Source organism: Pristiophorus japonicus, chromosome 21 (genome assembly GCF_044704955.1).
Source record: "Pristiophorus japonicus isolate sPriJap1 chromosome 21, sPriJap1.hap1, whole genome shotgun sequence".
Lineage (NCBI taxonomy): Eukaryota > Metazoa > Chordata > Chondrichthyes > Pristiophoridae > Pristiophorus > Pristiophorus japonicus.
Window position 1 is genome coordinate 21,924,020 of NC_091997.1, and position 23,605 is coordinate 21,947,624.

The window sequence follows — 23,605 nt, forward strand, 5'->3', positions numbered from 1 at the left end:
TGTATCATTGAAGATAAATAATTAACTGGCCACCAAAATAGCTCTCATTAGAGCAGAGAAGATTAAGTATTTATTTGATAAAGACATTTAAAATTATGGAGGGAGGGGACAGAGTAGACAGAAACAGACCTTTTCAGTGGCCATGGGGTCCAGAAAAAGGATATAGATACGAGATTAAATGGAAGAGATTTAGGACGGGGAGTAGGAGAAACCTTTTTACACATGGTTTTGAGGCTGTGGAATGCACCACTGGAGTCAGTAATTGAATCAGAAACCATGCCAACATGTAAGAATGGGTCAGATAGGTAGTTTTGAAAGAAAGTGGAAATAAAGGCACATGGGATTAGGAGGATGAATACCAATGTGGACTGGTTGAGCCAATGGCCTCTTTCTATGTTAGGATTACATGTAAATAGAGTGCGGCCAGCTACTAAGTTGAAGGCAAGAAAATGATGTGGTTGTATAGTGCAATACTTTGCAGGTTAATCATATAAATACCTGTATGGTAAGTTTTGATTTCAATTGGTTTGTATTTATTTGTGAGGTTGAAGGGGAAGAGAAATCTTGTCTACATCTATAGAAGGTCATCTGGTTGCTTTCTCACTTGGTAAGTGGTCTATAAAATAAGATGGCAGAGATTTTATGGGAAGTTGTTAAATGACTGCGGGAGTGTGATCTGGTGACAGTGGTTTGTCCAGAGGTGCTTATCAGTCACCTTAGAACCCAGACTCTGGGGGACTGCTTAAGAAAGATGAAGAGAGGTGCTCAACTTTTTGTAGCAGAATGCCAGATCTTCATAATCAGTAAGTGGGATTTGTCCGATTGTGGGTGTGAAATAGAAGCCACTTTGCCTGATGTTGAAGATGCATTTCTCGCTCACCCTCTTTCATGTCCCTCTTCCTGGAGCCACAGATAAATAAAAAATGAGCACTATTCGTGAAAAGCACAGTAGAAAACAGCTGGTCTGGATTCACGTGCATTTTATAATCTCGGGCAGTACTATAGTCTTTGGCAGAAGGAACACCAGAGAACGAGGTGCAGTTTCTGTTCCCAGCGGCATTGTTTGCTTTGTGTCAGCACTTGCCTCAGCAATCCACAGTTCTCCAGGTTTCTACTGAGTGAGGAGTGCAGTGCTGTATTTTTAACTGTCATGAACACTGAAAAAATGATGGAAACAACATTTAAGGCACTTTTGGGTTATGTGTTAAGAATGTGAGTCTGACTGGGGTACGGCTGCATTGATCTTTTTTGTTTTAATGTGACATGAGCTGTATTTGATCCAATTAATATACACTATGATTAAAATCAAAATACAATGGCATTTCATGTTTTTGGGTCTCAAAGTCCAACAAATAAAAATTTCTTTAGATAACTGGCTTCTGTAGTACAGGATGTCCTTTAGTCTGTTGCACAAGGACGTCACGACACTGTCACAAAGGATCCATAGTCCCAATACCATTGTGCAAATCAGTAGCTCATCAAATTCTGATGAACCATGCTGGTGATTACACAGCCTGTCACAATAATATTTAGTGTGATAATCATTACTGTCTAATCGCATTGCAGTGTACTGCTTCTATCTAATTCTCTGCTGTCAACTTGTACATGTGCAACATCTGGCTCTTAAGCCATCTGTAATTCAAAAGATATAGGTCCTTGAGATTCAGAGTACCTATATTTACTGGTAAAAACTACTTAACCAAGTCCTATTCTTGAGTAATTCTGGTCTGTATAACAATTGCTGAGTTGCAGTGTGCTATATAATTAGGATGTGAGGAATTGAAACCTTGCAGCACAGACAAAAAAATAATTTCAGTTTCTGACTAGCCCAAAACCAAACTAAGCTGGGAGTGAGGTCACATACACATAGCACCTGTAATTTGAAATGAGTTGTTTCTCTTTTAGAGATCTCGAGCACTAACCAGTCCCCAAATGCATTGTTTCAATCTGTATTGATAGGTTGTGCTTCATGGATACAGTGTGAAAACGCCACTATTTTAATTTGCAACATAGTATCCCATTTAATAGGAATTGTGTAAATGTCTGTATATTAACTTGTTATCCACCATGCCTTTTTATGTAATCTTAGCTATTCAAAGGAACTTTTATATACCATCTTTCATGTCCTTAGAATGTGCCAAGAGAATAAATGATAATTATAGCTACTGTTTTGTAGGCAATTGTGATTACCAATTTGCACACAGCAAAATCCTACAAACAGCACCTGGGATAAATGACAAGTATACAGACCTTTAAGGTGACAGGGCAAGTTGATAAGGCTGTTAAAGAAAACATATAGGATCCTTGGGTTTATAAATGCAGGCATAAAGTACAAAAGCAAGGAAATCATGCTAAGCATTTACAAATCGCTAGTTATTCCTCAGCTAGAGTATTAGGCTAAATTCTGGGCACCATACATTGGAAAGTTGTTAAGGCCTTGGAGAGAGGGTGCAGAGGATAGTTATGAAAATGATACCAGGGATGAGTGACTAGTCATGTTAAGAGATTTGAGAAACTGAGATTGTTCTTCTTAGATCAGAGAAGGTAAAGGGAAGAGTTAATAAAGGTGTTCAAAATTATAAACAGTTTTGATAGGAGTAGATGGGGAGAAACTGCACTGGCAGTAGGGTCGATAACCAGAGGACACAGATTTAAGATCATTGGCAAAAGAGCCAAGAAAGAGATTAGAATGTTTTTTTAATGTGGTGAGTTATGTGGAGTGGAATGCACTGCCTGAAAGGGTGGTGGAAGCAGGTTTAATAGTAACTTTGAAAAGGGAATTGGATATATGAAAAAGGAATATTTTCACAGCTGTGGGGAAAGAGCACATGACTGGGACTAACTAGGTAATTCTGTCAGAGTGCCGGCACAGCCATGATGGTCCAAAAGGCCTCCCTCCTGTGCTATGTGATTCTATTGATTGGGCTCTTTGTCCTAATAAGTTCCAGGCATAAACCAAGGCTTTATAAAAATACTTATGATTGGCTCAGGCCTCACAGTCTGTTGAGAATTTGTAGACGCCTCAATACCATTGGGTAGTGGAATAGCATAGATTCTCTTCTCAGGATGGCAGTCGGTAAGGGTACCTCATTGGGGCAGCCTTGGAAGAGGAAATCTGAAAGCATCCGGGCAGAGAGCGAGTCTGGAAGAAGCGGCAAGGCAGAGAGAAAACCTCTATGTGGTCATTTGTTTTAGTCCCCTTGATTTGGATCACAAATTTGGGGTAAAAACAGAAAATGCTGGAAATACTCAGGTCAGGCACATAGAGGTTTTCTCTCTGCCTGCCGCTTCTTCCAGACTCGCTCTCTGCCCGGATGCTTTCAGATTTCCTCTTCCAAGGCTGCCCCAATGAGGTACCCTTACCGACTGCCATCCTGAGAAGAGAATCTATGCTATTCCACTACCCAATGGTATTGAGGCGTCTACAAATTCTCAACAGACTGTGGGCATCGAAACAAAGTTAATGTTTCAGGTCGATGACATTTCATCAGAATGAGAGAAATCTGTGAATGCTAGGATAATTGGAAGTTTCAAAACTGAGATCCATTGGTTTTTGTTAGGTAAGAGTGTATATCAATTCCTGAGCTGTATTTAAAGGAAAGAATCAGAGATAAGGTAATGGTTGATGGGTGTTTTTGTGACTGGAAGGCTGTATCCAGCGGGGTTCCACAGGGCTCAGTGCTGGGTCCCTTGCTTTTTGTGGTATATATCAATGATTTGGACTTGAATGTTGGGGTATGATTAAGAAGTTTGCAGATGACACTAAAATAGGCTGTGTGGTTGATAATGAAGAAGAAAGCTGCCGACTGCAGGAAGATATCAATGGACTGTCCGGAAAAGTGTGAGGTAATGCATTTGGGGAGGTCTAACAAAGCAAGGGAATACACATTAAGTAATATGGCACTGAAAAGTGTGACGAACAAAGGGACTTTGGGGTGCAGGTCCACAGATCCCTAAAGGTAGCAAGCCAGGTAGATAAGGTGGTTAAGAAGCCATATGGAATACTTGCCTTTTATTAGTCGAGGCATGAAATACAAGAGCGAGGATATTATGCTTGAACTGTATAAAACACTGTTTAGGCCGCAGCTAGACTACTAAGTGTAGTTCTGGCTACCATTGGAAAGGGTGCAGAGGAGATTTACAAGAATGTTGGCCGGACTGGAGAATTTTGGCTATGAGGATAGACTGGAGATGCTGGGTCTGTTTTGTTTGGAACAGAGGAGGCTGAGGGGAGACCTGATTAAGGTGTATAACATTGTGAGGGGCCTGGATAGAATGGATAGGAAGGACCTATTTCCCTTAACAGAGGGGTCAACAACCAGGGGCATAGATTTAAAGTAATTGGGGGGATGTATAGAGGAGATATGAGGGTGGTGGGGGTCTGGAATTCACTGCCTGAAAGGGTGGTAGAGGCAGAAAGCCTCACCACATTAAAAAAAGTACTTGGATGTGCACTTAAAGTGCCATAGCCTACAGGGCTATGGACCAAGAGCTGGAAAGTGGGATTCGGCTGGGTAGCTCTTGGTTGGCCAGCGCGGACATGATGAGCCGAAATGGACTTCTTCCGTGCTGTAAATTTCTATGATTCTATAAGAAAACTTCCATGTATGGAATTGGAACTGGAAACCCTGGAACTAAGGAAGGAAGCCAATGGCAAACAACCATTCTTGTAGACTCCTGCCTAAAGCAGGGGTATTGGGAACCCAAGTGTACATTGAACTGCATCTGCTACCTATCAGGCCAATTAGCTAAAAGATGGAAATTCTTTGCAATTCGGCTAAGGATGCTTCTAAAATTGTCTTTTGATCTCCATGTAATGATTTTTAGATGCATGGTAATAGCTAAGTTAACTTTTCTTAGTCCGGACAGCATTTGGAGTGCTAGCATTGGTCTCGGTGTCCCTGGGTTAGGAGGATGCAAAACCAACCATTGTTCTTCCTTGTGGTCATTACCAGTCCCTCCTGGAACATGTATGTACATTTTTGTTAAGCACAAAATTGGGCTCAGCTGTGATGTATTCAACAACAACAACTTGTATTTATATAGTGCCTTTAACGGAGTAAAACATCCCAAGGCACTTCAAAGGAGTGTCATAAAACAAAATTTGTCACTGAGTCACATAAGGAGAAATTAGTGCAGATGACCAAAAGCTTGGTCAAAGAGGTAGATTTTAAGAAGCGTCTTAAAGGAGGAAAGAGAGGCGGAGAGGTTTAGGGAGGGTATTCCAGAGCTTAGGGCCTCGGCAGCTAAAGGCATGGCCACCGATGGTTGAGTAATTAAAATCAGGGATGCATAAGAGGCCAGATGTAGAGGAGTGCAGATATCTCGGTGCTGGAGGAGATTACAGAGCTAGGGAGGGATTTGAAAACAAGGGTGAGAATTTTAAAATTGAGGCGTCATTTAATCGGGAGTCAATGTAGATAGTGAGTACAGGGGTGATGGGTGAATGGTGTGAGTTAGGACATGGGCAGTAGAGATTTGGATAACCTCAAGTTTACGTAGGATAGAACAAGCGAGTAGCCAGGTGTGCGTTGGAATAGTCCAGTCTGGAGGTGGCAAAGGCATGGATGAGGGTTTCAGTAGCAGATGAGATGAGGCAGGGGCAGAGCCGGGTGATGTTATGGAGGTGGAAATAGTCGGTCTTAGTTATGACGCAGATATATGGTCGTAAGCTCATTTCGGGGTCAAGTATGACACCAAGGTTGTGAACAGTTTGGTTCAGCCTCAGACAGATGCTAGGGAGAGAGATGGAGTCAGTAGCTAGGAAACAAGAGTTGCGGGAGTTGAAAATAACTGCTTTGGTCTTCCCAATATTTAGTTAGAGGAAATTTCTGCTCATCCAGTACTGGATGTCGGACAATTTAGAGACTGTGGAGGAGTTGAGAGAAGTGGTGGTGAGGGAGAGCAGGGTGTCATAAGCGTATATGTGGAAACTGATGCTGTGTTTTCAGATGACGTCGCCAAGGGGCAACATGTAGATGAGAAATAGGAGGGGACAAAGTATAGATCCTTGGGAGACACCCGAGTAATGTGAGAGCAGAAAGAGAAGCCATTGCAGGTGATTCTCTGGCTACGATTAGATAGATAATAATGGAACCAGGCGAGTGCAGTCCCACCCAGCTGGACGACGGTGGAGAGGCGTTGGAGAAGGATGGTGTGGGCAACCGTGTCAAAGGCTGCAGACCAGTCAAGAAGCACGAGGAGGGATAGTTTACATTTGTCACAGTCACAAAGGATGTCATTTATGACTGATAAGAGCCATTACTGAGGGAATGATCAGCCATGATCTTATTGAATGGCGGTGCAGGCTCGAAGGGCCGAATGGCCTACTCCTGCACCTATTTTCTATGTTCTATGTTTAGGTACTATGGCAGTGGGCAAGCCTGATTGGGGGGATTCAAACATGGAGTTGCAGGAAAGATGGGCACGGATTTGGGAAGCGATAACATGTTCAAGGACTTTGGAGAGAGGTGGTAGTTTGTAAGGACGGAGGGGTCAAGGGTTGTTTTTTTGAGAAGGATGTTGACGGCAAATTGGAAGGACAATACCGGAGGAGAGGGAACCATTAACAATATCAGCTAACATGGGAGCCAGAAAAGGAAGTTGGGTGGTCAGCAGTTTAGTAAAAATAGAGTCGAGGGAGCAGGAAGTGGGCCTCTTGGACAAGTTGAGTTTGGAGAGGGAATGAGGGGAGATCGGAGAGAAATTGGAGAAAGATGCTAGTACAGCACTGGGGCAGGGGGTAACCTCGGAGGAAGTGTGGGCTAGTTGAAAACGTTGCGGGAAATCAGTGCACTTCTACATTAAAGTTGGCTTTGGGTGAGGTATGAGGTCGTTAGTGCCCCTGGAACTGTACTCTTGCAAAAGTCAGTGGCATCAGGAAAGGAGAGTGTAAAATTGAACGGAACAATTTTAATCCACCAATTTTAATTTTTATTTAACATGGATTGAAAAGATGTTCTTACTGTATGTAATCATGAATGTATTCAGCCAGCTAGGATTGCCACTGTAGCTACTTAGTATTCTGCAGCATTGAGTGACCTTATCATTTCTTGCCTAGTCAATTTTAAAAGACTTCAGTTTTGATATATTTCATTCAAAGTCTTTTGAATGTCAATTAATCTGCCTAATGTGCTGCTCTCTACTTTTTTTGCAGCACTAAAAACTGACAGAGGAAGGGGAATAGTGAACAAACGTTCATCATTTGTGCAATTTTCTATCAAATATTTCATGTTCAAGTTAGATTATTAGGGCAGTAACCTTTCAAAAGAAATTTGTGGTGAAAAAATTAAGTGCTATTTTTAAAATGTTCATTCTGAAATGAAATCCCTGAAAATACTTTTGATTTGACCACTCATTGCCTGAATCACAAAACATAAAAGTACATCTTTTATTGTACGTTATTTAGACTTGCATTTACTGGAGGCTAAGCTGATCCCTCCAGTAAGTAGCATTGAGGCTTGTGCAATTGACTCCGAGCCATATCTTATAGCCTACAATGTAATGAACTTACATAGATATACATAGAATGTGGGAAGTTCCAGGATTTTGACCCAGCGACACAATGGCTGCAGTGTGTACCACCTACAAGATGCAATGCAGCAACTCACCACGACTTCTTCCACAGCACCTCCCAAATCCGCGACCTCTATCAGCGAGAAGGACAAGGGCAGCAGGTGCATGGGAACACCCCCACCTCCAAGTTCCCCTTCAAGCCACACCATCCTGACTTGGAAAGATATCACTGTTCCTTCATTGTCGCTGGGTCAAAATCCTGGAACTCCCTCCCTAACAGCACTATAGGAGCACCTTCACCACACGGACTGCAGTGGTTCAAGAAGGCAGCTCATCATCACCTTCTCGAGGGCAATTAGGGGTGGGCAATAAACGCTGGCCTTGCCAGTGAGGTCCACATCCTCTGAATTAATAAATTTTAAAAAGTTTTCAATTATTCTTCTTTCCCTTGTCAACATGTGTCTCCAAAACATTGCGCCAAAGAATTACGCTTACAGTTAAGTTTCTGACGGGATTGGACAGGTTAGATGCAGGAAGGATGTTCCCGATGTTGGGGGAAGTCCAGGACCAGGGGTCACAGTCGAAGGATAAGGGGTATGCCATTTAGGACCAAGATGAGGAGAAACTTCTTCACCCAGAGAATTGTGAATCTGTAAAATTCTCTACAACAGAAAGTTGTTGAGGCCAGTTCGTTAGATATATTCAAAAGGGAGTTAGATGTGGCCCTTACGGCTAAAGGGATCAAGGGGTATGGAGAGAAAGCAGGAATAGGGTACTGAAGTTGCATGATCAGACATGATCATATTGAATGTTGGAGCAGGCTCGAAGGGCCGAATGGCCTACTCCTGCACCTATTTTCTATGTTTCTGGCAATTAAAAAGAACTTATTTCCACTTTTCCTCTCATACAGCTGGATGTGCTAACTCACTTTTCGGTGCATTGCCGCTGGTACTTTCCACAAGTGCAAGCAAGTGTCTGCAAGCTATTTTGTACTGTTGGCAGATGGGAGGGGAGTGTGGGAATTACAGCAGTGCCTGATCCTATCTTGAACCACTCTTGTCAAACGCATAACTGTCTATAATATGATTCTTGGGATAGCAATCTGGGGTGGGCACCTTCTCCTCGCCTAGCGATGCTGAGGTCAATTGTAGAATCCGTGCTGAGATTAGTTAATTCAGCACAGACCACAGACTTAATTTGGCCACATACTTATTGAGCATTTTTATAAAATACTGATTGATAATAAATAACAATATTTGGTCGTTTCGTGAGCTGTGGCACGGCTCCAGTATTAGGATTGGATAACCTGTGTGTGAACAAGATATTAGACTGGGGGAGGGAAAGTAAAATTCATATTTGGTTAAGCATTGACCTGATTTACTGCCGGACTATTGAACTGCAATAATCTTTTACTCAATGGTCCAGTGTCAGAAACTCCTGCGAATATGCTGTGTCTGTGGCAATCTCACTCTATAAACTTACTGCTGCTGCTGCACTATTTATTTATGACCTATTATCTGAGTTATGAGGCAAAAGGTTTATGGATAAGTACAACCATAACTGTATTAATGAGATAAATAAGGAAAGTTGGCAGGGGAAAAAATATTTTTCTCTGGTGAATATTAAGAGACGATTGCGATATCTATGATGGCACCTTGTTATTCCCATTGTCTTGGCCGTTGCTTTGGCTGAGAATGAATTGATGTTGGCAAGTTAATCCAACTGACGACTGACAACTGTAGGTTGGCGGTCTCCAACCTTGCATCAATAAACAACCTAACACAGCAATTTAAAGACAAACGGCTTTTGTTCAATAAATACCTAATGACATCCCCCCTCCCCCAATTTATTAAAAGCGACACTTTTCATTAGTGGTTGTGATGAGAACTTAAATGGAAGCTGTCAAGAGGAAACCAATGCACAGATGGGTTGGGGGAGATGTCAAAGAACTGATGTGTAATCAGTTCAGAACAATCAGGAGCACATACAATAATAACCATTCAAGCCTAATTGAAAAAGCTGTACGATCTTGACGAGACTTCTCATTTGGAATGCTTAAACTTCACCTGCATCTATCCATTTATCACACCTATAAATAATTACAAGACCAGGATTAAATATAAGGAGAGTATTTAATTTGGCAGGAATTCAAAATAGTGCAAAATAGATCCCTTCTGTGCAATTCTCAACATTCTAGTCTTCTGCAAGAAACACCTTTGAATTTGAATTTTCTGGTGCTGTAGGTGAAGATAGCAGCTCTATGCTGAGTTCTGTGAATCCAATGAAGTTTCAGTCAATGTATGAAGGTAAAATACAATGCAACTGAATTTAGCAGCGAGGCACCAATACACTCTCAATCCCTTAACCTCTTCCACTGCCAATTATGCATTAAGTTTCCCACTAGGATTTGCTTCAGTTACCCTAGTATTGCAATATGTTAATACACTGTCAGAAGGTAGCACATCTCATACGGTGACCTCCAAACTCCATTTGGGCTGAGTTGGAGATGCAATCACAGGCAGAACATGCAGTCAACTTGCTCACCTCCTAGAACAGTGATGTCCACAACTCTTTTGGAATAAACAATATTAAACATTAAATCGTGCCCCCCGATTTCGGGGACACTCCAAACATTTCCCAAGGCCCTTTTTTTTTGTAGTTTTTTTGTGTGTTTTTTTTGGGGGCTCTAAAACCATAATTTACAAGTGCCCCCATAAAAGGGGAGGAGGAACACTAAAAACCCAGCAATTAAAATAAATTAAACTTTAAAACATATAAAATCAAATTAAAATTTGGTTGCCGGGGGTGACAATGCACTCCAGTCCCTCCGGTGCCCACCTCTCGCGGAAGGCCGCAAGCGTACTGGTGGACACCGCGTGCTCCATCTCTAAGGACACCCTGGCCTGGATGTAGGCATGGAAGAGAGGCAGGCAGTCAGGCTGAACGACCCCCTCGACCGCCCGCTGCCTGGACTGGCTGATGGCACCCTTGGCCGTGCCCAGGAGCAGTCCTACGAGGAGGCCCTCGGACTTACCCGCTCCCCTCCGCACAGGGTGCCCAAAGATCAGGAGTGTGGGACTGAAGTGCAACCAGAAATTGAGGAGCAGCCCCTTTAAATAATGGAACAGGGGCTGCAACCTTGTACATTCGATAAAAATGTGGAACACGGACTCTTCCAGACCGCAGAAATTGCAGGCAGCCTGGGAGCCCGTGAACCGACTTAAAAATTTATGGCACAGGACTGCTCCGTGCACCACCCTCCAGGCCAAGTCCCCGATAAATAGTGGGAGGACTCCCGCGTAGAGTGCACTCCATCGGGGAAGTGATGTCCACATGTGGATAATGGGAACTCCAGATGTGGCTAATTGAATTTCTGATTAGCAAGTAAAAAGATGAATGAGAGACACAATCATTGGGCATGTGATCTGAATATTCGCACAGCGTATGCATGTGTACTTTAACCTTTTTGTACATTTGTTGATAAAATAGTAAGATGAAAAGCAGAGCCTGTGAGTGTTTTTGATTGTTATGAGCGTTTTACTGCCTTGGTTAATGGTGGTAGATGTTTGTTAATATACACGTGAAGTACATTTACCTGTATTGTGTGTGTGTGTGTGTGTGCAAGGCATTTTCTACAAACATTAGTGCATGTGGATAAAACACTATTACTGTGGCTACACTTGTGGCTAGTGTGCAATTTCTATTGGACAACACTGCTCCAGAATCCTTGGCTGGCATTGAGGTGTGGTAGCAGATTGTTGTCCAGCTGATCAGCTGGGATGTATCACAGACGGGAGGCACTATTTTTTAATTACATTTTAAATTCTATGTTTCCATTTTGGTTCATATTTTCATTAACCTCTAGGGGTTATCATAGTTACCACGGTGGCTTTTTGCTCTGATTTTTAAGGGAAAATTAAATCTTTTAAAAAGAATGATCAACAGGCTAATTCACTGACCAGAGACGTGAGGGAAACAGTCTGTGCGAACTGTGCCCTTCAACACATCCACACTAGTGGCATGGCAACCCGACCAGATTCAGCAAGGTCAGGTCAGTTAAATCATTGGAATATGCCCCCAGTGCATTTTCACTGTACGCAGGGGCCACTATTATATCTGGGAGGGAGCCAGGCATGGAATCCTGAGCGCAGCAGCTTTTAAAGGGCTGCAGCACTTAAAATGAAATAGAATGTGTTTTTTTCCTGCTCATACTAAAGATGGCTGGAGGAGTACCAAGAAGTGCCTCTTCACTGAAGTAAGCTTGGAGGTCCTGCTCGAGGTGGTGACAATGAGGAAAGTTGGTATTTTTGGGCCTAAGGGAGCACTTATTATTGAATCACTGTAAGGCAGGAATAGTAAGAGTTAACAAACAAGAGTCAAATCAATCCCCGCTGGAAATACTCTGCAGGTTAGGCAGCATCTGTGGAAAAACAGATTTAACATTTCAGGTTGATGACCTTTAGTCAGAACTTTATCATCGACCTAAAACATTAACTCTGTTTCTCTCTCCATAGATGCTGCCTAACCCGCTGAGTATTTCCAGCATTTTGTTTTTATTTCAGATTTCCAGCATCTGCAGTATTTTGCTTTTGTGTCACTTCAAATCTGTCATGTCCAGGAGGTTATGGAAGCCAATGTGCAAATTCTCAGACTGAGGAAGATTCCCAAGATAGACTTGAATCAAGGATGCTCACTGAAAGGAAAATATACTTATACTAAGCAAACAGTCACCTCACAACATACTGCTACCCCAGCTATGAAGCTTGCAAAGAACTACCCCGAACCCGTCACATCTGACATCCCATCACTAACATGTCCATGAACAAGAGAAAAGTACAAAAATAATGAAAAAATGTTCTGTAAAAAGCATTTTTAGTTGAATCCTTTGATAACAATTACCTGCAGTGTTAAAGCAGTCCAAGAAACCCATTCTTAAACAGATTACTGGAATGCAGGCTGTTGCAATAGCATTGGCATAATCCAAGTATGTGAATTATGCAATAGTTCTGAATCAAAACACTTCCCAGAAATGCTGTTGTGTAACAACAGGAAGCAAAATGAAGCAAATTAAATATCGCTTCAAACTCTCATAGAAATGGGACCTCATAATTTATATTGGGTACGGTAGCATAGTGGTTATGTTACTCTACTCGTAATCCAGGGGCCTGGACTAACGATCCAGAGACACGAGTTCAAATCCCACCACGGCAACTGGGGAATATAAATTCAGTTAATAAAATTAAAAAAGCTCGTATCAGTAAGTGACTGTGAAACTACTAGATTGTTGTAAAATCCCATCTGGTCCACTAATGTCCTTTAGGGAAGGAAATCTGCTGTCCTTACCCGGTCTGGACTATGTGTGACTTCAGATCCACAGCAATGTGGTTGACTCAAACTGCCCTCGGAAATGGTGGCTTCGCACCTTCTTCTCTAGGGAAATCTTGCCAGCGACACCCACATCCCGTGAACTAATTTTAAAATTTGCTAACATTTATGCTCATACTGCACTTTGAGTCCTTTATTGAAACACAGGAGCAGGCCATTCAGCCCCTGGTTATTGGAATTAACCAAATACTGCATTCTCAACCTAATTAAGTCTTCCATCACAGAGTAAAGCTTTATTGAGAGTCTTAAGACTACATAGATCATTGAATGATATTTTTAATAAATGCAATTAATGTATTTTGAGAATGATGAACCATAATGTTTTTGGGGGTGCAAATATCAAGTATTTTATAAGAAATCACTTTTTATAATGAGCTGTTTGGAAGGAACAGCAGCAAATGTAAGTTTTTTTTGTACTGAAGAAGGATCTAGATGTAACATTAACTTATCTTTTCTTCTTAAGAACGCTAATGGAGCTGTTATCATTTCTGTTTTTATTTTAGTTTGTTTATTTTCTTTAGAATGTATTTAGCTTTGTAAGATGTAGCACTTAGAGATTTTACATTTGGTTGCATAAACTATGCTTGAGTCATCAAAATCTGTACATCAAAAAATAAATAAGCATTCATGCGTAAACCCTTGTGTTCAATGCAGAGCAGAAAGTTATTGAAATTTGCACATTAGAATGTTTTCATTTTATTCGAATGAGTATTGTGTGTAACTTCTGTTTCATCTTTCTCAGCCGAATACAGAAACAAAAAACATTTCTTATCTTGCCACTCAGTAAATGTTGCAAGTAGAAACTTAATATGCTGCAAAAGGCTAAAAACTATCAATATTTGTTTGAAGCCTGTTTTTCAATTCTAATAGCGTTATTAATTTGTTTGTTCATTTTTATGAATTCTATGTTTCTCGCTGAAGAATGCTTTACTTCTTAGAGCCACAGAATATTTTAATTAATAGGATCTCTTTTAAGTCAGACACTGAAATTCTCAGAAGATCAAACTTTGCACATTAAAGCACATTCAGACAGATGTACTGTGTGTCCCATCTGTTTGCACATTGGCTTCTAAACTCAACAGATGGGACTGTTATCTCCCTGCAGACTAGCAACTTCCTCCGTTGCCTTTTTAAGGCTGATTTCATGCAAGTTATGCATGAAGTTCATTCAGTTCTCCTTTGCCAATAATGCCACACCGGATCATTAAAAAAAAAGAGATATCATCGTTCACAATTAATTGGCACACAGAATTGTGTTTTAAAGCAAAACCGTCAAAATGGCAAATTGTGTGTTTTATGAAATTTAAAATCTTTATTTGGTATTGATTCATTCAAGTTCCTTTGCTCTATATTTTTGTTTCAGTTGTCAATATTGATGTGTAAATGTATTTTCAGTGGATTGGCAGAATTCAGATTTGTGTTTTGACTCCCCACATGGTGAGTTCTTGGCTAAACTTGGTGAGGTTGCTGGAAGGTGTCTCAAGACTGCCAATGCACAGGAGCAAGTTGCTGGTCCCGTTTTGGCTAGAAAATAGTGCAGTTTAGAAAATGTTTTCAAAAATAGTAAAAAAAAAAAAATTTAAAATGGGGCTGGAGTGGAGTATTAAAAAAAATCCAAAAGGTGGGGGAGAGAAAATCCAGAAATAATTTTTTTTTTTTTTAAATAAGAAAAAAAAACTTGCATTTCTATAGCACCTTTCACGACCACCAGAGCAGAGCACTTTACTGCCACTGAAGTACTTTAAAAAAAAAAAAGTGTAGTGTTATAATGTAGGAACACAGCAGCCAATTTGCACACAGCAAGCTCCCACAAATAGCTATATAATGACCAGATACTATTTTAGTGATGCTGATTGAGCAATAAATTTTTGGCCAGGCCATCAGGGATAAATCCTGATTTTCTTTGAAATAGTGCCATGGGATCTTTTACACCCACCTGGAGGAGGCAGACGGGACCTCTGTTTAACGTCTCATCCGAAATACCGCACCTCCGACCGTGCAGCACTCTCTCAGCACTGCACTGGCGTGTCAGCCTAGATTTTTGTACTCAAGTCTCTGGAATGGAACTTGAACCCACAACCTTCTGACTCCGAGGCGAGGGTACTGTACTACCAACTGAGCTATGCTGACGGAATTAAGTTTAACGTATAATATTTTGAACTAATGTTCTCCCCTCCCTTCATATCCTGACGATGCTAATAGTTGGCATATCATTCCATGGACTTCAGTCACGCTCAATAGTGTCAGCAGGCAATTGGACTGCAGGGAAAATCACATCCCATCCACATCCTGTCCTCATCTAATCTTCATTTCCAGTAATCGTTACTGGATCCTGACCAATTTCCCATCCCTAAACCAGGGAGCGGAGTCCAATTGTAGCACACTTACAACTGTCCCAGCTAGGACCAACTAACCCAGCACAGGATTGAACATGGGTCCTTCCTGGTCTCTATTATCCAGGCTACTCACTTGCTAAGCTATCGAGAGCCCTAGTAAACCTGAACAAGAAAAACAGAAAATACAGATAATGTGTAGCAGTTCAATCAGCACTCAAAATTGAAAGATAACAGTTCAAGAACTTAATATAATTCTGATGAAATGTTAATCTATCTTTCTCTTTCACACGCAGACCTGGTGTGCATTTCCTTCGTTTTCTGCTTTTAAAAAAAAAAACATAATTTTTATCTGATTATATCAAACAGGATACAGCAACTGCAATGTGCTTTGGAAGGATCTGCAGTACATGCACTGCAATACAAAATATTTCAACATGTATCTACACAATGATTTTTGTAATGCTGATTTGACAGCACCCAAAAGAGCAAAAACAACAAGATTGTGGATAAAATAATTTTACAAATAATGCAGTACCGCCCAGTGGCAAAACAACTACTTACGTCGTCAATCTGGGCGGGAGCTCCCAATCTCGGCGGCAAATGCAATTCTTGCCAAAGTGCCGGCGATGATGGAGTGGGACACACACACAAAAATAAAAATTCACAACATTTAAAAAAACGACTGGAACACCTTCAGGGGACCCCATAATCCTAAAATCGCTGGAGAAAAAAAATCATTAATTCACTAATCTTTTTTTGCAGATGGTTTTACTTCCTGTTGGGGTTCGACCTGCCTTCACGCAGCAGGTCCTCCCCCTGCTGCCGCCGACTCCCACCCGCACCAATACAGCAGCTCGGCGGGCGAGAGGTCACTACGCGACTTGCTCTTGCCATCGGGCGGTTCCCTGCGGTACTCCCCTCCCACCGGCGGCCTAGAGGAATCTATCATCATGGGAAGACCGCCCAAAAACCTTGGCGGCAGTGGGTGGTAAGGCCACCAACTTCGGGCCGATAATCCTTTAGGGAAAGAAATCTGCCATCCGTACCCGGTCTGGCCTATATGTGACTCCAGAGGCAGTGTGGTTGACTCTTAACTGCCCTCTGAAATGGCCTCACAAGCCATTTGGTTGTACCAAACTGCTACGACAAAGTCACTGTGGGAGTACTTCACCACGAGGACTGCAACAGTTCAAGAAAGTGGTTCACCACCGTCTTGAGCAATTCGGGATGGGCAATAAATGCTGGCCTTGCCAGCGACGGCCACATCCCAGGAACGAATAAAAAAAAAAAATAGCTGATTTGCTTTGCTCACTGTAGATGTAACAGTGTATGTCCTTGTAGAGGTACATCAACTATCTCTATTTGCTTCTGAATAGTACTGGCATTTGTTCTTTTATCACCTTGGGTAGAAAAACTTGCAAGTGTGATTTTAAAAAAAATTGTTTAGTATATCACATGATCAGTGTCAAGATGAACTTGCATTGTTGCTAACTGCAGATACTACCTACATACAACAGGCAGACAAGTGAAATAGGTTGTACACTCCAGATTTATTTACATTAATATTCCATATACACAAATTAAGTACAGCAGTATATTTGACTCCTGAATAATGAACAAAAACACATGATTCCGGAATAGTGCACTAGAAACTCAGAGGAAACAGTTGGAACATTGTGCAGAGAGCTTCATGGCCCAAAGTCATCTGGACAGGATGCTTGGTCTTCAACATTTAGAAATCTGGGCGATCCTTCTTCAGCTTACTGTAGTCCATGTTCACAGTAAAGAACTAATTAAAACAAAAAAAAAAATCAAAAAAAAGGACCTTTACACCAAAAATTCCACTTAAAGTGTAAAACATTTCCAATACTGGAGGTTGTTTAAAAGGAGAGTTTTTCCCAACTTAATTTTATTGCACACAAAATACGTTACATAATATGTTACATAAAAAAATACATATTTAAAGCAGTGTTATTCCAGTGAAATCGACAGTATGTACCAAAATTGAATGAGTGGGCAGTGTTTTTAAAATCTGGATACTGAACGTTGCCGCAATTATTTCTCAAGCCCCCGTGGAACGATACAAACTTACCATTAATCACTGCCTTTGGGAATAAGGAAGAAATGGGGAGGAGGGGGCGGGCAGTGAATTTTATCCCAGCATGTTATTTCAATCATGCTTGTAAAGTGTTTATTGGTATAATACAATGCACGAGATTATGCAAATTGATTCCATACGGCTACGTGTCCAGTTTTATACTATGGCAACAGCTTGGTTTCAGTGCCTGTCGCAGCTCACTGGCTAACTTGTTCCAAAATGTAATCGGGGTACGCATATTTCTTGAATTAAGGGTGAAAAACTAAATAACTGAAACTCTCTTCGTGATCAAATCAGTTCTCCTACTGTAATCATGCATGACAATTGTACGTTACCTTGTACTGCTCAGTGGGTGCCATATTATTCCATGGCTCAGGGTTGTTCTTGCGATTCCAGCTACATGGGCAAAAGGGGGATTGTACAGTTAGTGATCAAAGGAAAACATGCCACTTTAATTGAGGGTTCATGAAATAAAAGTTATGCTTTTGCAAATTCCTGGTTAAAAAGTTGACCATTAAACCCAACATCTTGCCTTTCAATACTTCTGCTGGAAACAAAAGTTTGATAAGAATGTATTCAAATGAAACATCTTTACACCCTTCCTAAAGCAAGTGGTCAAGAACAGATCCAGATTAACACTGTTGGCTATAAAACATTATATTTAAAAGAAAACTCAAAAGCACTTCTACCTCATTTCTCACCAATACATCCTCACCTAAACTTAAAACTAAAAAATATTTATTTTAGTGCTGCTTGGACCCCACACTGGAAAATGTGGATGCGAATTAGAGCTGTTAATACACAAGTGACTCAGTATCAAGTATATACCTGTAATTTAAGTTCATTAAAAAAACAAGTTATGACATACAATTTAATAGTAGTGTATTGTATTACATTCTAAATAAGACTCCTTAAGAGCCACATCTATTGTGTCTTAACTAGTCTCACCATCACATGACAGCATTTAACATGATAAATATACAGGTTAAGGGCAGGTTTGTGCCTAACCATAAGTAGACTAAAACATTACAGCACAATTGTCGCCTACCTAACATCAGGGTTGCGGACAGCAAGCCGCAAGAGATACAGGCTTGCTCCAAAACTTCCAACTCCAATGAAGACTAACAATGGAATTAACTAGTAAGAAGAAGAAAAATGGATTATATGCAGCAATACATTCTCAAATAGAACCAATATAAATGTCAAAACAAAACTTTGGACTGTAAAATTCATTCATGTTAAAAGGTTTAGACTCACTATAAAACTAGTCATGGTCAACAGCAAATTCCTGCAGATGTTTTTCCAAGTTCATTTACTGCGGCTTCTATCTGCAGCTAGCTTACTTGTAACTGCAAGATTATCGAATGCTTTCATTCTCCAGGAATCCATCAAAAACAAATTAGCTGCTTAACTAAATAATGCTCGAATATTCACACTATAGCAAGTGACTACATTTGAAATAACCTCCAAGTTGTCAGGACAAGGTCACTGAAAGCTGCTTCAATGTTAACATGCTTTAATGCTAATTTAAAAAAATAAGAGGTGTACCAGGACAGGCTATGCTAAAATTTACTATATTACAATTATGAACTCTCTTTATTATGCCCATTTTAAGCAAAGCTTAGTGCAGGAGTCAAATGTTGCTCATTTCATTCCTACCTAATGGATAACAATTTGGACAATTAACTTGTTCCATGAAAGTTAAATAAAGGAAACAGAAATGTTAACATTCTGTACAAACATCCTTAATATCTGAATAAGCAAATGCATGGCAAACCACACCAGAGGGGAGGAAATTGTCTCTTACACACAGTTCAAAACAGTGACATTGAGACTGCATTTAGCATTAAAGAGTCAAGCCTGTCTGTCCCGATGGTATTGTCACATGCTTGACAAATTCAAAAGCCAACATTTTAGTACAAATGGATTCTGTGGAGTCTCTCCTTTCCTTTCCTTCCCCACCCAACCACCACCTCCCCTCCCCTCAAATGGTGCATTTATATCAGCAAAGCAGAATTATGCAACAAGGCATCCCTGTCTGACCGGTTTATCCACATCCAAGCATTTCACAGTCACACCTCCCAAGATAACATGCAAAAATATTTTTGCTAGAATTGATGATGGCCAACAGAAATCTCAAGGCAAATAAACATTAGAGTCAGATGTACATTCACACCCATGGCTTCCCAAATTGGTCTCTACTTTCAGCTATGCTATCGGGAAGGAAAGAGAAAATATATTCACCCAGGCTGAAGATTATCTTAAGAGTATGAAAAGGCCGAGATAGAAAAATTGCCCCATTTAATACATTTTTAGTTTAATATTTCAATCAGTATAATCTGTATTGTAAAATTTAGATGCTTTGCAAAACTCTTGTTCAACTGAGCTCTTAGTCAAAGTTAGCACATTTACCATTAGTTAGAGGTCAGTTAGGGAAAACTTGGCCAAATGAATGTCAGCTTCAATGTAGATAAACACTAGTGCACACAAATCTCAAGAGGCCAATAGGCATTTGAACCTATCAAGATATCACTCACTGATTTGTACAGAATAAAATGAAAGCTGCACTAATAGGAGTTAGAACTCATGCCAAAATAACAGATTGGAAACAGAGGCTGTCATCACTGCAGTTCTCATTCTGAACAGCATGCAGCAGCACCCAGCCAACTGTGGTTTCTCCAGGACTGGGAATCTCCAGAATGGCTCCAAAATCCAAAGTTGCAGCAGCCCCCATTGAAATGAATGGAGTCGCTTCAGGATTCAGACAGCCCTTTTCCATCACTGAAATTAAAACTCAAACTTGCATGTCTCTAGCAGGGAAAATTTAAGTATATAAAAAAAAAGGGGGATCTTAAAAAATACCCCAAAATCTTCCTTCCCTTCAAATCTATTGAATTCTAGCATACAAAGTAAGACAATTAAGCTTCAGTTATAAAAACAGGAAAAGGCAAATCTAGCTGTTGTCAGGTTATGATCAGTCACTTCCTGTGTTTTCAGAAGAACAGCAAAGGTCTGACTGTGCAGTGTGATCCCTGATCTGGTCAAATTGAAAGAAAAAGACTGGCAACTCTATCACGACTACCAGATGTACCAAAGCACTTTACAGCCAGTGAAATACTTTATGAAGTCTGGTCACTGTTGTAATGTACAAAACGGGGCAGCCAATTTGCACACAGCAAGCTCCCACAAACAGCAATTTGATAATGACCAGATAATGCTTTTTTAGTGATATGGGATGAGACACAAATATTGGCCAGAACACCGGGGGTAACTCCCCTGCTCTTCTTCAAAATAGTGCCATGGGATCTTTTCTGTCCACCTGAGCGTGCAGACGGGGCCTCAGTTTAACATCCCATCTGAAAGATAGCACCTCGAGCACCTTCATGGCAAACGAGCCAAAGGTGGGCAGCGGAAACGTTACAAGGACGCCCTCAAAGCCTCCCTAAAGTGCGACACCACCACTGATACCTGGGAGACCCTGGCCAAAGACCACCTTAGGTGGAGAAAATGCACCCGGGAGGGCGTTGAGCTCTTCGAATCTCAACACCACGAGCGTGAAGAGGTCAGGCGCAGGCAGCGGAAGGAGCCCCCCGACGAATATCTGTCCCACCTGTGACAGGGTCTGTGGCTCTCATGTTGGACTGTTCAGCCACCAAAGAACTCACTTTTTTTTTTTTTATAAATTCGTAGCCAATCGTTTCCAATTCTTTGTCAAGTCACAAACACCAGAGGTCACCCTGCACCAGTCAAGGATCACTCTGCGCCAATGCTCTTAGCCAAAAGGCCTAGAGCCACTGCACCGTTCCTGGAAGTACTGCAATACCAGGTTCGTGCCATGGAGGTGGATGGGTCAGGTCCCCCACACACCTCCGTGGAGGTTGATGGGTCAAGCCATCCCACCCACAGTAAAAGTGGAAACAAGCCTTCCTCAATTCCGAGGGACTGCCCGTGATGGGCACCTCCGACAATGCAGCACTGCCTCGGCACTGCACTGGGAGTGCCAGCCGAGATTTTTGTGGCCAAGCCCCTGGAGTGGGACTTGAACCCACAACCTTTTCACTCAGATGCGAGATCCACCGCTGACAGGGAGGGGGGGGGGGGGGGCAGATAACGTGTTTTTTAAAAATAATGTGGGTTGAAGGACAAATATTGGCCGGGACACCGGGGATAACTCTTCTTTAAAATAGTGCAAGACAGATTGCGCAAACCTTTCGGCGTCAACAGAACTTTACATTTTTGTTTTTTAAAAAGCGCAGATTAAATTAATTCGAATAATTTCTCATTTTTAAAAAGTAAAACAAAGTGAGGCAAGGCGCAGGTTGCTGCAGGCGGGAGCAGCGTATTGCAGCAGCTCCAGGGGCCGGTCAGGGTGCTGAGGGGAAGTGGAGCGGGAAGGTCGGGCGGTGCCGGGGCCGCGGGGTGTGGAGGAAGCAGGGGGAGAGGGGGGAAGAGAGAGAGAGAGAAGCCGCCACGTTTAATAGCACCGACCCTCCCCTCCGCGCCCCGCTCGGTACTCACGCTCGGGTGGGTCTTGAGCTGTCGGAGCATTGATCCCAACATGGCGCCGGCTCGCTCGTTGTTCAATACTCTCTACTCGGTCCGCGCCGCGCCCGCCAAAGTCACCTCAGGGGCTTGCCGGATCGAGGGGGCCGCGCACATTCCTCAACAATAAACCCCACCCCAAAAAAAACCCTTTCACATTTGTTTTGGTCTCGTACAGCGACAGTCACATTTCATTTATTTATTAAAAAAAAAATTAATAAATTGTAAATGAGCAATAATGAAATCGAAACTTTTTTTTCCATTCTAATCCGGCATGGAATTCCGCCACCTAAATGCTGGCAGAGAAAGCCCCCCCCCCCCCCACTTCCCCATCATCTCAGGCTTGCCCACACAAGCCACGTGACCTGAGCCATCAACATAGGCAGTCCCTCAGAATCCAGGAAGGCTTGCTTCCACTCCGAAAGTGAGTTCTTTGGTGGCTGAACAGTTCGACACGAGAGCCACAGACCCTGTCACAGGTGGGACAGAAATTCGTCGGGGGCAGGGGGCGGGGTGGGACTGATTTGCCGCACGCTCCTTCCGCTGCCTGCGCCTGACCTCTTCACGCTCGCAGCGTTGAGATTCGAAGAGCTCAACGCCCTCCCGGATGCACTTTCTCCACCTAGGGCGGTCTTCGGCCAGGGTCACCCATGTGTTATTGGTGATGTCGCACTTCACCAGGGAGGCTTTGAGGGTGTCCTTGTAACGTTTCTGCTGCCCACCTTTGGCTCGTTTGCCGTGAAGGAGCTCCGCATATAGCAGTTGTTTAGGGAGTCTCGTGTCTGGCAGGTGAACTAAGTGGCCTGGCCAAAGAAGCTGATCTAGCATGGTCAGTGCTTCAATGCTGGGGGATGTTAGCCTGGGTGAGGACACTAATGTTGGTGCGTCTGTCCTCCCAGGGGATGTGCAGGATCTTGCGGCGACATCGTTGGTGATATATCTCCAGCGACTTGATGTGTCTTCTCTGAGTCGTCCATGTCTCTGACCCATACAGGAGGGCGGGTATTACTACAGCCCTGTAGACCATGAGCTTGGTGGTAGGTTTGAGGGCTTGGTCTTCGAACACTCTTTTCCTCAGGCGGCCGAAGGCTGCACTGGCGCACTGGAGGCGATGTTGAATTTCCACATCAATGTCTGCCTTTGTTGACAAGAGCCTCCCGAAGTATGGGAAGTGGTCCACGTTGTCGAAGGCCGCGCCGTGAATCTTGATGACGGGGGGCAGTGCTTTGCGGGGAGGACAGGTTGGTGTAGGACCTTTGTCTTACGGATGTTAAGCGTAAGGCCTATGCTTTCATATGCCTCGGTGAATATTCTGACTATATCCTGGAGTTCAGTCTCCGAATACCGGGAACATCAACAAGTGGGCACGTGACCTGAGCCATTCGGCACCTGCAACATCGGCCAGTGACCACGTGTCAGTCCACCAGTGCATTGGTTTACATGGCTAACGTTTACAGCGATGACAGCCTTAAACTTCCTTGCAGCTATTTCTCTGTTGTGTGTAGGGAATAAAAATAATGAGTTGCATTTGTGTAGCGCCTTTCGCCACATCAAGACGTCCCAAAAACGCTGCGGTGCCAATTAAAAGAAAGAACGGATTTTTATAGCGACTTTCACAACCACCGGACGTCTCAAAGCGCTTTGCAGCCAATGAAGTACTTTTTCCGAGTGTGGTCACTGTTGTAATGTCGGAAACACGGCAGCCAATTTGTGCACAGCAAGCAGCAAC

General features: G+C 42.3%; 1 protein-coding gene across 1 annotated transcript; it reads right to left on the reverse strand.

Annotated features, from left to right (window-relative positions):
- Positions 1–16,767: 16,767 nt before the first annotated feature.
- On the reverse strand, positions 16,768–21,979 carry LOC139233622 (cytochrome c oxidase subunit NDUFA4-like). Its single transcript, XM_070864029.1, has 4 exons — positions 21,853–21,979; positions 18,383–18,471; positions 17,670–17,730; positions 16,768–17,025 (listed from the first exon to the last, which is right to left on the reverse strand). The coding sequence occupies exons 1-4, from the start codon at positions 21,892–21,894 to the stop codon at positions 16,969–16,971; spliced, it is 249 nt and encodes an 82-aa protein (XP_070720130.1). The 5' UTR covers positions 21,895–21,979; the 3' UTR covers positions 16,768–16,968.
- Positions 21,980–23,605: the final 1,626 nt, after the last annotated feature.

Excerpts from the sequence above, each read along its gene's own strand:
- LOC139233622 (XM_070864029.1), bottom strand. The coding sequence starts at position 21,894 with ATGTTGGGATCAATGCTCCGACAGCTCAAGACCCACCCGAGC. Across the intron at positions 17,731-18,382 it reads GTCCGCAACCCTGATGTTAG|CTGGAATCGCAAGAACAACC; the intron begins GTAGGCGACAAT and ends TTGCCCATGTAG. Across the intron at positions 17,026-17,669 it reads CACCCACTGAGCAGTACAAG|TTCTTTACTGTGAACATGGA; the intron begins GTAACGTACAAT and ends TGTTTTAATTAG.